The sequence below is a fragment of the Sporobolomyces koalae genome (genome assembly GCF_050403365.1).
Source record: "Sporobolomyces koalae JCM15063 DNA, S_koalae_JCM15063T_v1_ctg6, whole genome shotgun sequence".
Taxonomy (NCBI): Eukaryota; Fungi; Basidiomycota; class Microbotryomycetes; order Sporidiobolales; family Sporidiobolaceae; genus Sporobolomyces; species Sporobolomyces koalae.
Genome location: NW_027481765.1, coordinates 226,449 through 241,514, shown reverse-complemented (window position 1 = coordinate 241,514; position 15,066 = coordinate 226,449). Strand labels below are relative to the sequence as shown.

Here is a 15,066-nt window from a genome sequence, read left to right as displayed (position 1 = left end):
ATCGAGACACTCTGGCGATCTCGTGCGTCATGTTGCAGGAAAAGCGTTGGTGAATCCTGGGAATTATAATAAATTCCTGCGTCCGCCCCCGCGCGCAGCATGTTGCTCCGACGCGCTCACGCCTGGGCTTTTCGCTTCCATTTTCGACACGGCTCTACATCCCGGCAAGCTCTCAGCAGCGTTAGATCGCGCAGCCCCGACATCGTCTCACTCTAGTCACTCTTTTCGGTCTTGCGCTGTCACGTTCGAGCTTGCCAAACACGGCGCGGTGTGCACGCGTCTCTTTGTAATTCGGAATCAGTCAACCGAAGTGCGCTACTCTCTTCTCCTCACCCTGATACGCATGGTTGCTGACGTTCGACGCTGTCTCTAGCATCCTGTCAACCGTCTGACCTGAACCTCTCGCCTGGGAAGTTTGGTGTTTCCCTCCCGACGCGTCTCCTTTCCCCTCCCCCCTGACTCCGCCCGCTTGACCACCCCTTGAATGGCGACCTCGGGCCCTTCGCCGCTCCTGCAACCGTCTCCAAACCTCTCGACATGGGGATGTCACTCTCCAGGGGGGAACAGCGTGCGAGAACTGCTGCAAGAGCGCAACCGGCACTCGCCCCTGCCGCCGGCCTCTCCCGCGCTGAGCGACTCTGGCTTCTCGACCTTTGTCGACTCGCCAGGCACGATCCACTCGCCCATCTTCAACTTTGCGGCCCATCACCAGTTTGACGACGAGCCGTTCACCCCCGAAGCGACGCAGCGCGATCAGTTCGACGAGCTCGCAAGTCCCTCGCCGCCTCGTCTCGGCATCTCGACCCACCCCGATGACCTCGCTCCTCCCCGAATAGCTTCCCCGCCTCTGCCTGCGTCCCCGAGCACGAACACCGAGAACTTCTCAGACTATTCGCCTTCCCCGTCGATCGCGTCTGTGCGCATGGCGAAAGTCGCAGTCATCCCGCATCGACGCAATCTGAGACAGCTGCCTCACGATGCTTCTCGTCTGAGTGCCGCATCGTCAGCGTTGTCTGAATCGATCGCCGAGGACGACTTGGACTCGAATGACGACGGTGACGGCGATAATGAGCAATTCCAGGACAGCACGCGTGAGGAATGGACCAGGGATGCGCTAGAACGCTCGTCATGCGTTGATGATCTGCCACGGGATCTCGCAAAGCTCTTGGCCTCGAACAGCAGGGTGAGCGCTGCTCAAAATCATGAAGGTTCGCGAACCATTGCACCGGGAGAGTCTGCGAAAGACTCGCGCCTTGAGCCCCCTCATATCACTGTGGCACCGCTCAAGATTGTCAAGAGCGACAGCCAGCAGTCTGTTCTGTCGGACGAATCGTGGAAGGACGATCTCGATGCTGTTGTCAAGCACCTCGAATCGGACCCGAACCTGAAGCCTGACGCCGACGCCATGCAGCGCATGAAGAGCATCCTCGGTCAGTCCATGTTGTCGACCTCTCGCTGTCTGCTATCTCGCTCATGTTTGATCGGTTTCCAGGCCCCAAGCTCAAACTGGTTTCGAAAGCTCCTTGGGACGATCTCGGCGATGACGAACCGCTCGCAGGTGCGCTGCCTACCGCTCAGCAGGCGGCATCGCGGTCAACCCGCAAGACGAGCGAGCCGCTAAAGCGCAATGCTCCGTCGCCACTGCCAGCCGTAACGACCTCCTCGAAAGCGGCCAAGGACCGCAAGGAGAACGTTAAGCCGAGCAAGTCGCGCACACGCAGCTTTAGCGCCCTTACTTCTCGCCGCCACAACACGGCAGACGAGGCAAAAGAGCGTGAAGATGCGCTTCAGGGTTTGGGTCTGGGATTGAGCCAAGTCTCGGCTGTGCCCGACTCGCCATCGAAACGATCGCTCAAAGGCCTCGTCAAATCGTATTCGGGACTGCCTTCGAGCGACTCGTATCACGATCTCACCGGGCGACCCAAAACATCGCTCGATCTGGCCACTCGCAAACAAGCCATCTCGTCGCCCACCGTGACCATTGTGTCGGAACGACAGCGTGTAGAGGCTGCTCATCTGCGCAAATCGGGACGCGTTCCGCCTCCCGTCACTTTTGATCTCGTGACCTCGAACAACGTTCCTCGCTCGGCGCCTCCGACTGTTTCGACGTTCGCTCGGTCCGAGTCACACAGTAGCCTCCACGTCCGCCAACCTGCGCCCGTCGTCGCTGCGCTCCCTGATGCTTCGAATCCCTGCACACCGAATGCTCTTGTCCCTGCGTCTCCCTCGCCGACATCGCCAGACACTGCGAGGGGATCGTACTTTACAGCTGTTCCCGGCGGATCGAGTCAATCGCCAAGCGCTTTTGGCCATCACCTCATCTCGCTCGAAGAGGCACGCCAGCGCGAAAGCGAGAACCGTCGCGCCCGTCTGAACGGACACGATTCCTCCAACTCGCTGGCAAGCAAGGCGCGCACCCGCGAGTCAACGCTTGAATCAGTCGCCACACGCAAGACTTCGTCAACGACTCCTCCCGTGTCCCAGTCAGGGTATTCGTCCCCCGCCACGACAATTGCTTCACTCCCGACCCCTCGGTCGCTCAAACCCAAAAAGTCTGGTTTCCTGAAGCGCATGATGGGTGGGGTCGACAAACACGAGCGCTTCGATACTCCGCTACCGGTTCCGCCACCACACGACATCTCGAGTCGGAATGTACAGCAGGAGCAAGCCCGACCGATCATCGCGTCAAGCGCAAGTGTTCCATCGCTTGAATCTATCAGCGCGCCCAACTCTCTCTCGCGAGCTACTGGCCTCAAAGCAGCCATCCCTCTCGCTTCTCCCGCGAATCCTGCCTCAGCCAGTCGAGTCGCATTCGCTTCTACTCCTGCTCCAGATCCAAATCAACGCCTGCGGAAAGGTTTTGCACCATCACTCTCGCTCCGCCCTGTCTCGATGGCTTTTTCGGCGGGACTGCCGTCCGACTTTCTTGCAAGCCTCGCAGCCGCTGAACATGCACACGCGCGGGCTCTTCCTACGATTCCGGATGGTGATCTCGTGTCGCCCAACGCGCCCTCGTTCAAATCGGTTGCTTCGAACGCTTCGACGTCCGTCTTTGACGAGGCTGGATCGGCGCCGTCGGGTCTTCCATTGACTCCCCTAACCCCGAGCTTCCCTCCTTCGATTTCAAGCTCTCCGACTGACGAGGCTGATGCCATGTCCGTCAAGTATGCCGCGCTGCAAGCGGAGTACCGCAAAGCCAAGACGATTTGGCAAAGTCTGCAATGGGAGTTGGAGTCGCAGATCCGGTCTCTCCAGATTGAGTTGCAGAAAACAAAGGAAGAGACGGCCAACGTCGAGGCATCAACCGAATTTTCCGACTCTGACAAGGTGCGCTCGAACATAATATACTTTGATCGGGCCGCAACTGACCATTGCTCGTCCTGGTCTGCAACGCTCAGTGCTCGACTTGCGGAGTATCGAAAGCAACTATCGCTGCAGCCCCGGCCTCTGTGATTCAGCGCCCTCGATTCAAGGGGCAAGGCGGGAGCGGTGCTCTCTTTGGCTCAGCCTCCGTTCGTCGCCGTTTCTTGAGCTCTACTTGTCTCTCCATGTTCGCTGACACCGTTTGCGCCTGCAGGGCCCCAACGCCTGAAAAGCTATACATACCTTTTTCCACTCTGTCTGTCATCAATCTGTCTATACCCATTTTGAACATCTTGATCCCCCATTCCCATAGTCCGTTATCCTTCCTTATTTATTTTGGTTCTCTACGCCATCCTCTTGTCTGCACTGTCCTGCTGAACTTATGATCGACCATATCATCCAACAAGCTCGTGCGCAGGTGACACAGCCGGTACTTGGCGCCCCCCTTAGTGTTTTTCTCGCGATCGTCTTTGCGAGGTGCTCTCGCCTCCGCGTTTTCCAACATGGCGCTCCGTCTCTACACTTCGAATGCCTCTCCCTTCTGCCTCAAGGTCAATCGCTGCTGTGCAGTCTACCTCGCTCGACTCGTCGAAGATCATCTGACACGTAGATCAACCTGACGTCTGGCAGATCATGGTGTTGCTGCACGAGCTCAAGATGACTCGGCAGGTCGCTCTCGACTATTCCGTTAAGGCTTTCCCGACGTTTCAGTCTACGGCCCACAGTCATCTGGCGCCTCTCGGCAAGATTCCCGCTCTGGCGGTTCAAGTCGACTCGGAAGAGGTTCCGAGGGTACTGTTCGGATCCCAAGTGATCGCCCAATACTTGGACAGTCTCGCTCGGGACAAGGCTCTCCCGGCAGCAGGTCTCGAGCGATTCGAAGCGCTCGCAACCGAATCGCTCGCGGACGGAATCTGCGAAGCCGCTCTCAGCCTGCGCTACGAGCGTCTCGAACGAGCGAGTTCTCATTTTGCACGACAGATTGTACTAGTACGTGGCCAACACGAAGGAACTGACGGTTTCTTCCTGTATTTCTTGCGGGCTCCAACAGCCTGCAGAATTGCTTTGGGCAGACTGGGTATCCGGACAGCTCTCGAAGATCACGCGCGCTATACCGTTACTGTCCAAGAAGGCTACTCAGATCGATCCTTTGTCCGAGACACTGCCCCTCGCTGGTGTCGGTTGAAATTTTCGCTCTCTCATGCTTGGAGAAGAGACCGTCGCTGATTGCTGCGACTTGTGCATCTTGCTACAGATCTCCGCGGCAATCTCGTTGTATTATGTCGACCGTCGGGCACCAGACTCGAAATGGCGAGAACTGGAAGGTGGTCCGGAGCTTGACGAGTGGTACAAGCGGATTCAGGAGAGAGCCTCTTTTAGAGAAACGCCCTTCTTGCGATGATCTCAGATAGACTTCCTGTCACTGTAATTCGCATGTCTCTCAGGGACTGAGGCAAAATTCTACGCTCGCCGCGCAGATCCGCGACGGGAAATATGTTTCACCTTGTTCTTCTTCCCATGGATAGCTCACTTTCGCCCGGTCTTCTGTGTACTCACATCCCTTGGACCGTTCTACCGTTGGAGATCACGGCATTGCTAACATGAGCCGAGCGAGCTTGTGAGAGCGAATCTGCGAAAGGCATCACATATGGCACGCTTCTCGAGTCGCCATTTTACCAACGCCAACGCCGGCCCAGCCGTTCTGTCAAGCACGTCCACGAGGCTTAATTCGCCCGACTGCGCCGCGCCGCGCGGCCCTGTTGACACGGTCGAGCATTTGACTGCGATCGAAAAAACGCTTGGTTCGCGCAGTTCTCTTGTCGCTTTCATCCGGATCTGGGCACCTCACCATGCTGGCCGGCTCGGTCCTCACTGAATTAGGGGTTGCTTGCTTCAACTTGCAGCCATCCGTACTGTTTCGGTCTCCGTTCATTGTCCAATTTTGCGGGTTTGGGGAGATGGCTTGAGATGGCTGGCCCGCAGTTTAATTCCTACTTGGCGGCCAAAGATTGACCTGTTGCTCTCTCGTCCTGGTCTGGCCTGTACCTCTACATCTCTCTGACCCTTACAAAGCTCGACTGTTGACAGTCCGTGAAGAGACCGGGTGAGTGGGGACGATCCACGCCACTTCTCGACGATTCCCCGGCTTCCTCAGACCAATGCGATCCTCAATCGATATTCTTGCTGACTCTCAATGATTTGTTATAGCTCTCAACACACAGCTAAGACTTGCGCGCAGAGGCTGGCCCTCATTACTCTTCCTCACCTTTTCGATTTTCCTCTGGATCGTTCGACATGCATCCCTCGACGTTGACCGTCCTTTCCTTCGCCCTCCTTGCGGTCTTGACACCAGGGCAAGTGACCGCTGGTCGGTCCACCACCTTGTCACCTCGATCGCCGATACCGGAACCCGCCGCGCAAGCTCAACGCGCTCCTCTCGAAAAACCTTCACGGCGGCGACGTGCCGTCTCTGTTTCTCCTGCGACACCCGCATCATCAAATTTTACTTCGGAGGAACAACCTCTCGTCAAGCCTCGGCAGAAACGTAGGATCAACCCAAAGCCTCGACGCGTGCCGATCAATCCCAAGTTTGCGAAACGGAGTGTCGCTGCTTCGCCCACGTACACGCTGTCCCAGGCCTCGATGGGAGGGTACAGCTTCTTCGATGATTGGGACTGGTTCACGTACCCCGATCCTACTCATGGTTGGGTCGACTACCGCTCGATGAAACAAGCGTGGGGAGAAGGACTCGTCTACGTACCGGAACCAGCTCGCAACACGACCATCATGCGCGTCGATTCGTGGACCGACTTGAGTTGGGGCAAACTCAGAGGCTCGGTGCGTATCTCGTCCAAGCAAAAAGTCGACCTCGGATCGATTGTCGTAGCCGACATTGCCAACATCCCGCACGGTCCCGCCGTCTGGCCTGCGTTCTGGATGGTCGGTGACAACTGGCCCTATGGAGGAGAAGTCGACCTCATCGAAGGCGTACACGAGTGAGTACTTTATTCACACCTGTTCATGCTGCTCGTACGTATCTTCGACGACGTTTCTAAACTGACTCGCATCGTGTCTTCCGCCTCGATTCTGTAGCTCGACTCAGAATCAGATGACGCTGCACACTGCTCCCGGGTGCACACTGACGACCCCGATGCAAGCTTCCGGCGCGATCCTCGCCACCGAGTAAGTCGAATCTTCTTCGAACATGCGTGGCTGAGATCCTGACCAATTCTTCGTCACGGTTATCGCAGTTGCAACGCATTCGTCGATTTCAACATTGGGTGTGGTGTGCAAGACACGTCAAAGAGCTCGTATGGTTCGGGTTGGAACGATGCAGGAGGTGGAGTCTCGGTCACCCAGTTTGACGAGACTGGCATCTCGATTTGGAGTTTCCTCGTGAGTCGCCGAGAACCGGTGTTTACCCCTCCTCTCCTACGCGCAACGTGAAAAGCTCATTCCCTTCTCCTTCGAATCTGTACAGCGAGACGAAATTCCCGATGATATCACAAACGGTACTCCAAACCCGGCAAAATGGGGTACTCCGAAAGCTCGATGGGAAGCGAGTTCGTGTGACATGAGCAAATACTTTGCCTCGCAGAACCTCGTGTTCGATATCACACTCGGAGGTGATTGGGCCGGTGCAACGTTCAACGCGGCTGGATACTCGGGAACGTGGCAAGACGCGATCATGGATCCTTCGAATTTCGAACAAGCGTTCTGGGAGGTCAACTACGTCAAAGTGTACAGCAGGACTTGAAAACCACACGGACAAGTTTCTTCATCTTTCCTGTTCCCCGAGTCCCTCCTGTCGTAAAGTATATATTCGATTTACTAGGTTTTGTTTCCCCGGTCTCTCAAATACGTAGGTCTGTGCGCATACTATAGAATATCATCCTGCACGTTTTCTCCTTTCCGACTTGTTGCGCGAAGCAAAGTGAGTTCTGAGCAAGCTGTCCGGAGAAAGTCGCATTCGTATTTGTTGCTTTCCCTTTTGGAGGCAGACAACGTTGCACAGAGAGCGCCCGGGAAACGAGGAGAAAGTAGACAGCTTGGGCAAATATGATACAAACTGGGGTTTAGAGAAGGTGTGGTGTATGGAAAATTTAGAGGGAGAAGGGTGTCGGGGCAGAGGAGTGGGTGGAATGGGGGAAACCGCATCGGAAAAGAACCCAAGATCCAATGAGTAAAGAGGGAGCATAGCAAAAAAAAAAAAAAATGGTGAAGACGTAGGAGGAAAGTACGAATAAGAAAAGAGGATGAAGGTGACAGCGAGTGAGAGGAAGGGAAGGCGGTGTTTACAAGCAAGATGACCGAGTCCGGGACGGGAATATGTGGAACGACAATTCGTATATGAGTCGAGAGAGAGAGAGAGAGGGCATGAGAGCGAAAAAATGGGCAGGGTTCAACTAAGTACGAGGAAAGGGCAGAGCGAGGGCAGGGCAGGACGGCAAAGTCTAATAAGGCGGATGGCCGTGATAACTGTGATGAGGTGGTGGTGGCGGAGGTGCGACCGTGTCCCCGTAAGGTGACGAAGCAAACACCGATTGATGTCGAAGAAGTGGCGGTGGGGCTTGCAGATCGCGTGGAGAGAAGGCTTTCGCAAACACTTGACTCGCAGGCGAGTTCGTGGTCGGGTTCGTGCTGCTGCTCGACTCGCGCGAACCTTCATACGGTGAGTCGTCCGACGTCTCATTGGCACTGCTGTGCTTCTTTGCAAAATGCTGTGGTGGGAGCGTGGCGGCAGCGTCCGCTTTCTTCTTGACGTCGGCGGCTTGGGCTTGAGACCGTGCTTTCGACCAGCGAAGACCACACGCGTTACACAGTGTCTTGGGACCCGTTGCTGTTTCGATCGAGTCACATGTCAGTGCTGATATATGTTTTACGAAAAGACAAAGCAACTCACGTCCAGACCTCCACTCTGCCGATGTAGTTCGTCCACAGTTGGCACATGCTCGAGGAGCGTTCGATCCCTTCGTGGATGAAGGAGGCTTGACCGATTCCTCGCGTTTGCGTTTGAGTGCCGACAACGCTTCCTTCTCTTCCCTCAACTTCTTGTTCGTCAACCGCATCTGGTGCAGTTCAAACTGCCAACTCGTGCCACGCGTGACATTGAGCTCCTCGAACACGTTGTCCGACGTCGCATTGGGAGATGCGAGCGCTTTGAACGTTGACGGAACTGCCGAGAACGAAGATCCGGCCGAAGTCGAAGATGGGGTAGTCCCCGAGGGCCGACCTCCGAACGCAGGCAGCGCGAGGGTGACTCCCGCATTTCCTCCTCCTCCTCCTACACTCGATCCAGTCGCAGCCGTCGACACTCCCGCCATGGTCATGCTCGACGACGCGTCCGATTGAGACCCGGATCGAACTGACTTGAACGCCGAGAGCGGAGTGCGACTCTTGGTCATCTCACTCGAGAGGAGGTTGATCTGAGCAATGACCGACACTTGCTTGCGTCCGACCGCGGGAAGAGTCGGCGAGGTAGGTTCCTCCTGATCACTGCGGGCCGGGTAGAAGTGCGTCACAACTTCGACCGGTCCGTTCGCGCCCATCATCTGATGCTGCACTTGAGCCGGTTTTCCTTCAGCAGCCTGGAGGAGCGCTTGCATGATCCCCGACGAGTCCCGATCGGGTGACAGATCCGCAAATGATCTTCCGACGATGCTGAACTTGGGGTCGTTGCCGAGCACGTTCGTGAGCGAGCGGGTTGCCGTGAGGAAGATGCCATCGACGCAGACTTTTGCCCAAAACTCCGACTCTCCCATTCCTCCCGCTCGTTCGAGGTCCGACCACGACATCTTGTACACCTCTTTCGGTCTGCCGCTGAGGATGACACACTTGCGACCTTTGCCCTGCTCGAGGTGTAATCGACCCGAAGCTTCGAACCACATGTATCCAGAGTGCTTGCGTCGAATGCGGTACACGAGGTTCACGTTGGCGTGACTCGCGATTCCCGCGTCCTTGAGCTCGCGTTGAACCGAGACGATGTCGGACGGGTGACAGAACGAGGCAAGCGTCTTGCCCAACAGTTCGCTCGGTTCGTACTCGAGCAAGTTGCGTGCGGCGGGAGACACGTAGAGGAGAGCGCCTTTGAGCGACAAGACGTGAATCAGATCATCACACTGTACATGTCGAGGTCAACCAATTAGCGCGCCGTTATAGCAAACGAAACCAGGGCGATTCGAGAAGAAATAGGACGAACCTGATCGACCATCAATCTCATGAATTGTTTCCGAATCGCGTCGTTTGCCACCGATGGCAGGCCGTGCTTGGCAACGAGATCGATCACTTCGCCGAGGTCGGTCGTCGTGACCTGGTCCCGGACAGACTGGATCGCAGACGACGGGTCGGGCTTGATGAGCTGTTGACCCTGCGCGTTCGATCCTGCCAAGACCGTATCCTCGAGCTGTTCGATCGCACTTGCAATCTCGGTGCTCGAGATCGACGGGTTGCGCGCAATGGTTGCGTGAACGACCGAGTAGTTGACGACGTACGAGCCATTCGTCATCTTGTCGAGGATCGCTGCGGGCTGGTCGACGAGGTCGACTTGGAACCCGACAATGTAGTCAATCTCGTCCGTGTAATTCCACGAGATCGGGATGCACGTGACGAGGTTGATGAACGGCTTGCCTCCCTTTTGGTAGTTGATGAGTGAGACTTGACATTCTTGCAGGTTGTCGAGCTTGGTCGCGAGGTGATGGGCGGCGCTCGTGTCCGTGTAGCGACGTTTCTCGCCCTTGCGGACGGGTTGATCTCCTGGTGCTTGCAAGAATCGACCTGGACAAATGCGAACAAGCACAACTCGTGAGTATTTGCGCAATCATCGAGAGATGTACAAAGAGAACCAAATCAGGACGCACAGCTTCGTCCGACGATCTCTTCCTGGTTGTAGCCCGTCAACTTGCAGAACGTTTCGCTGACATAGATCGACGACATTTCGGGGTCCTTTGCGTCGGCAACGATGAAAGAGCAACTCATGTCGATCGAACCGACATTGATGATTGGGTTCTTGCGCCCGACGACTCGGGCCAGGACTCCAATGAGGTCGAAGCCCGAAGACGAGTAGAGCGACGGGTCACTGAATGCTGGTTGATTCTGCAAGTTGCTGGGCGGCGGTTGAGGCTGAGGTGCGGGCTGAGCGTGTTGCAGGTACGATCCGGCTCTGCTGTTGGCCCGCTGATGTCGGTGCTGGTGGTGCTGCTGGTGCGTGGCGGGCGGATTCTTGAACGTCTCGGGGGTCGGGGTCACCGATTGCGAGGGCGGAACAATTCCGCTGTTGAAGCCAGCGAGTCCTCCCTCGTTGAGCGAAAACGCCGTGTCCGCCGCTGTGCCGTACATGTCGTACGTGGGTCCAGCGCTCGTCTCGTACGGAGTCCCAGTCGAGTTTCCGGCGTACTGCGGGAACGCCGAGGGCAGCGGCGAGGTGAGGTGGAGGCTCGGACGGTGGTGCGTAGAGAACGTCTTGCGGGGCGACGAGTGCGACGCGAGCGGGAGTTGAGCCGGATACGAGAACGCGCGCATGGGCAGGTCCGAGATCGAATTGCCCCGCGAGTGCGACTGCACCTGGCCCCTGCCCGAGTGTGCCGAAGAAAGGACCTTGGCGGAATCGCCCATCGCGCCATTCGAGTTGGAAGGCGCTGATGACGGCGTGATCGAGATGCTTCCTGCTCGGAGACGCGCGAACGCTTCGGCTGCGCTGGTCGAGCCGTACTGTGCGTTCGAGGCCCTGCGCTCAATGCCGGTCATGCTCGTGGAGCGTGCTGGGGCAAGGTCGAGCGGATCATGGCGCGGGGCAACGGCCGGGACGGGCAGTCCGACGACATTGTCGACGCCCGACATGTCGTAGTCGAGGTCCATGGTCGCGGCCGGGTTGACGCTGCCACTCGGGTCGTACATCGAGTTGGCGTAATCCATGGAACCGGAGCGCATCGGGCCCGAGTTCGAGTAGCTCGTCATGGGACTGTCGTGGACCGAGATGTGATCCTGCATGGAGCCCTCGTTGTACGCGTCCTGCTGCTGCTGTTGCTGCTGCTGGAGGGCGGGGGTAGTCGGTCCGTACGAGCCATCAATCGGGTCGTAACTTCCGAACGTCGACGGGTTGAGCGACTGGTCGGTGAAGTTGCCGATGTCGTTCCAAAGGTTGGACATGAGGAGGAGTGGTTGAAAGGTGCTGTGGAACGGAACACGCCAGAGCGAGAGGATCAGATTGAGCGACCGCAATCTCGGGAGAAGACAAGCTTTGGTACGTACGTGGAAAGGAGGGTGGGAGGGGTTGGAGGCTGTGACAGTAGATCTAGCTTGCAACGACTTTCGGGTTCTGCTTCTTGTCGTTCGTCGATTTCGCTCGCGGATGGGGTCCAGGGATTGCGGCGTCTGTGTATTCATTGCCGATGAAGGGATGGGTCAACACGAGCGAGAGCGTGCGCGAGGGCCGCGAGAACGCGCGAGAGGGAGAGAAAGACCGAGAGACTTACAGCGATATCGGACGCACTTATAATCCTGGAAAACCGGGGGGCGAAAAGGACGGAACTCTAAGAGCGAACGCGAATGCGAGTTGCTGCTAAGAGGATACTGCGACGAGCCTCGAACGCTCGGCGGAGAGAAGGAAACGGGAGGAAGGGACGAAAGTGGAGGTCTGACAGGGTCGGGCAAAATCGAAGACGCGAGCAGGCAGACGAAACAGTCAGCCGGGAGCACGCGCAAAGTCACTGCGACCCGCCCAGGTGTTCGACCGTGATCCCTATGGCAGGGGCCGAGGTGCGGAACCCGAGCCGGTGGCACACAGGCGAGACAAAGTAACTGACCAGATGAGAACCGGTGTTTTCAAGCGCCGTGGCAGTCCGACGGCGGTGCAAGTAACCGCGCGATGGACTATGCAGACCGTTGGGGCTGCTGTAGGGCTTGGGTTGCGCCTAACGATGTCGGAGGCGACTTGTCGAGTGGGTGGAACAGACGAGGGTCTGAAACTCGCGCAAGAGGGGGGCGACGAGAGGGTCGTTGGGCGGGAAGAGCCGCACGCGGCGAGTAAGAGTTGACGTTCCTTGGTTGCAGCCACTCGATCGAGGGGTGGTGCTGTGTGGGTGCGTTGGGAGAGGCGAGGTTGTGTTCGACCTGCGCTCGAAGGGGAAATGCGCGGCGATTCGCCGACCGTCGATCCTCCACTTTGCTCTCATCTCACGCTGCAGCACCTTGCTCAAACGCACCAGACTCGTCGCCGTTCGACTTGAGCACTCTTTCGTATACTCTGCCGTTCAAGATCGGCGCGATTCCAACAAACGTGCGTCATGTCGCATGGCAGCTTATTGTTCTTCCCCGACTTCGGTTCAATTGATGTGCACCGCCTGTCCAGCGCTCGCTCGTACTTCTCAAAGCTGTAAAGAATTATTCTATCCGACAACACCTTGCCTTGGACTTGTATCGTCCATTCACCGCGAGTTGCCCTCCCCTGGCCCCTGTCTCTCGTGCCTTGAGTCCCTCGCCCTCCCTTCGGTCGATCGATATTGCCCTTGCACCTCGTCATGCAAACGTCCGAGTTGTCTCAATGTTCTGCTTCCATGGTCGAATCCAATGTGCTTGGTTTGAGGGAACATCTCTCGCTTTCAACCTCGAGTTGTCTCAACAGCGACGTTTCGCCACCCGCAAGGGTTCTATATCGCAAGCTTCAGACGACACAAGCCAGCGGATAAGACGACGTAGTTGTCATCCATTACTGTTCGGCAAGAATCGTGACTTTGCTTGCTTGCGCGTGCGTACGCTAAAATCGTAGAGGGACAAGTAGTGCAAAGCCCTCCTTCCGACATGCTATAACAAATCTCATAATTCTGATTCCCAAGTCTCAACTCAATCGTCGCCCAACCCTCGTTCGTCGAGCGAGGTCCACACTTGTGCTAGTTCGGTTCCAAACCGAAGTTCACTCTGAACGAAATCTCTCATGTTTCTCCTCAACAAGCTCGCTGTTCAATCCAGAAAAAAGTCAGTTTACCTTTCAAAAACTGCCAAAACGATCGATCAAGAGAGAGAGAGAAGAGAGACACTCACTCGATCGAAACACCCATTGCACTTCTTGCCACACGCACCACCGAATGAACTCGCGCCTGCGTCTCAACGCTTCGATACTTCGTTTGTCCGTCTCGATGCTCGTTGACAGTTTCTCGAAATCGGTCGCGTACGTGCTCGGAGCCGGCGTAGTCGATTGAAGCAAGTCGAGCTACAGTGGAGCAGACGTACGACAAATGTTTTACATCAGTCACTTGCTTCCAATGTATACTCGATTGGATAGAGAGGAGAGTTTCACCTTGGCGGCGTTTGACGCGAGCCGTTTCTCGAACTTGTCGAGGTAGTCAATTCCCAGAGTCGATTGTCGATGGAACAGGTCTCTCAGATTTGTATACAGTTCTCGATGCTACAAGAGCCCAAGATACACCAAGATGATGGTCAGCGAAAAATGTAAGAGAAAACATCCTCGGTAGAAAAAAATTGCGTTTACTCGTTTGACGTCCTCGACCCAACCTTCCATCAATCGTTTCGAACTGCCCTCTTGCAATCCTACGACGGTTCGTACTCCAGTCGCCAACATGTTCAAATCCTGGTCAACCCGTTTCATCTCTCTCGGTCTCCATCCGAGTCCTTTCTCACGTTCGACCGAATCCTCGAGCTCGACCGCGGTATCGAGCCCTTGTCCAAGTTTCGCAAACTCGTGCGCCTGGTTCAACCGTCGATGGGCGATCCGGTCTGCCGTGATCGACAGTTTCGTCCACGTGTCGATCTGCACGGGCAGATGGTTCCGCAGGGTCGTGAATCGTGTGTCGAGGTCTGCCGGGAGAGTCGAGAGTTGAGCTGGGGAAGGTGTGAACGTGGTCGATTCCTCTGCGAGAGACACGTTTGATCCTTTGCGGGTCGCGGTCAAATCCTGAACAAAGAAATCATGTCAGCCAGAGTATAGAGAGAGGCGAGGGGAGTCCTTGTCGGAACTGACGCTCTGTTCGTTGAGAAAGCTCGACAAGATGCCGTCCTTGCTGAGGACGGGATGGTTGACCAACGCGTTGAGGCAGCGCTCGAGCCCGCGTTTGCGTCGCTCGAGGAAGCCTTCGTCCTGCCCGATAAAGTGGCCCTGGTACTGGATCGATTTGGGGGGCAACGAAGGCAACAGTCGAAAGGGGTAGCGCTTCGAGAGGCAGTCGAGCAACCAGACAAAGTCCGAGTAGCGTCGCTCGGTCGATGATTTGCCGCCATTCGAGACGACGACCCAGACATGGTGTTTCTGCAGGAGGGTGCCTTCGAGGTGAGGGCTCAGGTCGATCGAGACCTTGTCCGGACGCGCGAGTTGCCAATCTGTCGCAGGTTCGACGAGGTGGTTGAACCCATGCGAGGTGCGGTTCGAGGGGAGGCCGGCGTCGGCATGCGCGGGGTCGTCGATCACCGAGTAGTCGAGCTCGCGCGCGGGTGTCGCCGTCTCGGAGGGCAAGCTCGATGGGAAGTGCTGGAAGCCGTGGTCGGACACGAGGGACGACGAGGAAGGAAGCGGTGGGGCGGCAGGCGGGCGGGGTGAAGTCGCAGTGTGGCCCCAATCGCCAGTCGCACCAGCCCAGTGATCCTGCCGAGTCAAGCTTGAAGGTATCGAGAACCCTCTCGATTGATCGAAAGACGACATGGCGGGCCGAAACGGGAGGAGTGTAGAGAGAGGAGCGAAACCGCTGCATGGACATC

At 56.8% G+C, this 15,066-nt stretch overlaps 5 protein-coding genes across 5 annotated transcripts; 3 read left to right on the top strand and 2 right to left on the bottom strand.

Annotated features, from left to right (window-relative positions):
- Positions 1 to 484: 484 nt before the first annotated feature.
- On the top strand, positions 485 to 3,592 carry JCM15063_003876 (uncharacterized protein; the record flags this gene model as incomplete). Its single annotated transcript, XM_076676920.1, has 4 exons — positions 485 to 1,430; positions 1,493 to 3,327; positions 3,399 to 3,512; positions 3,578 to 3,592. 4 exons carry the CDS (start codon positions 485 to 487, stop codon positions 3,590 to 3,592), a joined length of 2,910 nt encoding a protein of 969 aa, XP_076535902.1.
- Positions 3,593 to 3,866: 274 nt separating this feature from the next.
- On the top strand, positions 3,867 to 4,549 carry JCM15063_003875 (glutathione S-transferase family protein; the record flags this gene model as incomplete). Its single annotated transcript, XM_076676919.1, has 3 exons — positions 3,867 to 3,914; positions 3,994 to 4,353; positions 4,415 to 4,549. 3 exons carry the CDS (start codon positions 3,867 to 3,869, stop codon positions 4,547 to 4,549), a joined length of 543 nt encoding a protein of 180 aa, XP_076535901.1.
- Positions 4,550 to 5,658: 1,109 nt separating this feature from the next.
- On the top strand, positions 5,659 to 7,120 carry JCM15063_003874 (glycoside hydrolase family 16 protein; the record flags this gene model as incomplete). The annotated part of the gene is made up of 4 exons (XM_076676918.1): positions 5,659 to 6,359; positions 6,457 to 6,546; positions 6,615 to 6,759; positions 6,845 to 7,120. 4 exons carry the CDS (start codon positions 5,659 to 5,661, stop codon positions 7,118 to 7,120), a joined length of 1,212 nt encoding a protein of 403 aa, XP_076535900.1.
- A 697-nt stretch (positions 7,121 to 7,817) lies between these two features.
- JCM15063_003873 (uncharacterized protein) lies at positions 7,818 to 11,508 on the bottom strand (the record flags this gene model as incomplete). Its single annotated transcript, XM_076676917.1, has 4 exons — positions 7,818 to 8,203; positions 8,267 to 9,482; positions 9,563 to 10,137; positions 10,221 to 11,508. The coding sequence occupies 4 exons, from the start codon at positions 11,506 to 11,508 to the stop codon at positions 7,818 to 7,820; spliced, it is 3,465 nt and encodes a 1,154-aa protein (XP_076535899.1).
- Positions 11,509 to 13,200: 1,692 nt separating this feature from the next.
- JCM15063_003872 (uncharacterized protein) lies at positions 13,201 to 15,010 on the bottom strand (the record flags this gene model as incomplete). The annotated part of the gene is made up of 5 exons (XM_076676916.1): positions 13,201 to 13,313; positions 13,399 to 13,567; positions 13,655 to 13,762; positions 13,847 to 14,269; positions 14,336 to 15,010. 5 exons carry the CDS (start codon positions 15,008 to 15,010, stop codon positions 13,201 to 13,203), a joined length of 1,488 nt encoding a protein of 495 aa, XP_076535898.1.
- Between the last annotated feature and the right edge of the window lie 56 nt (positions 15,011 to 15,066).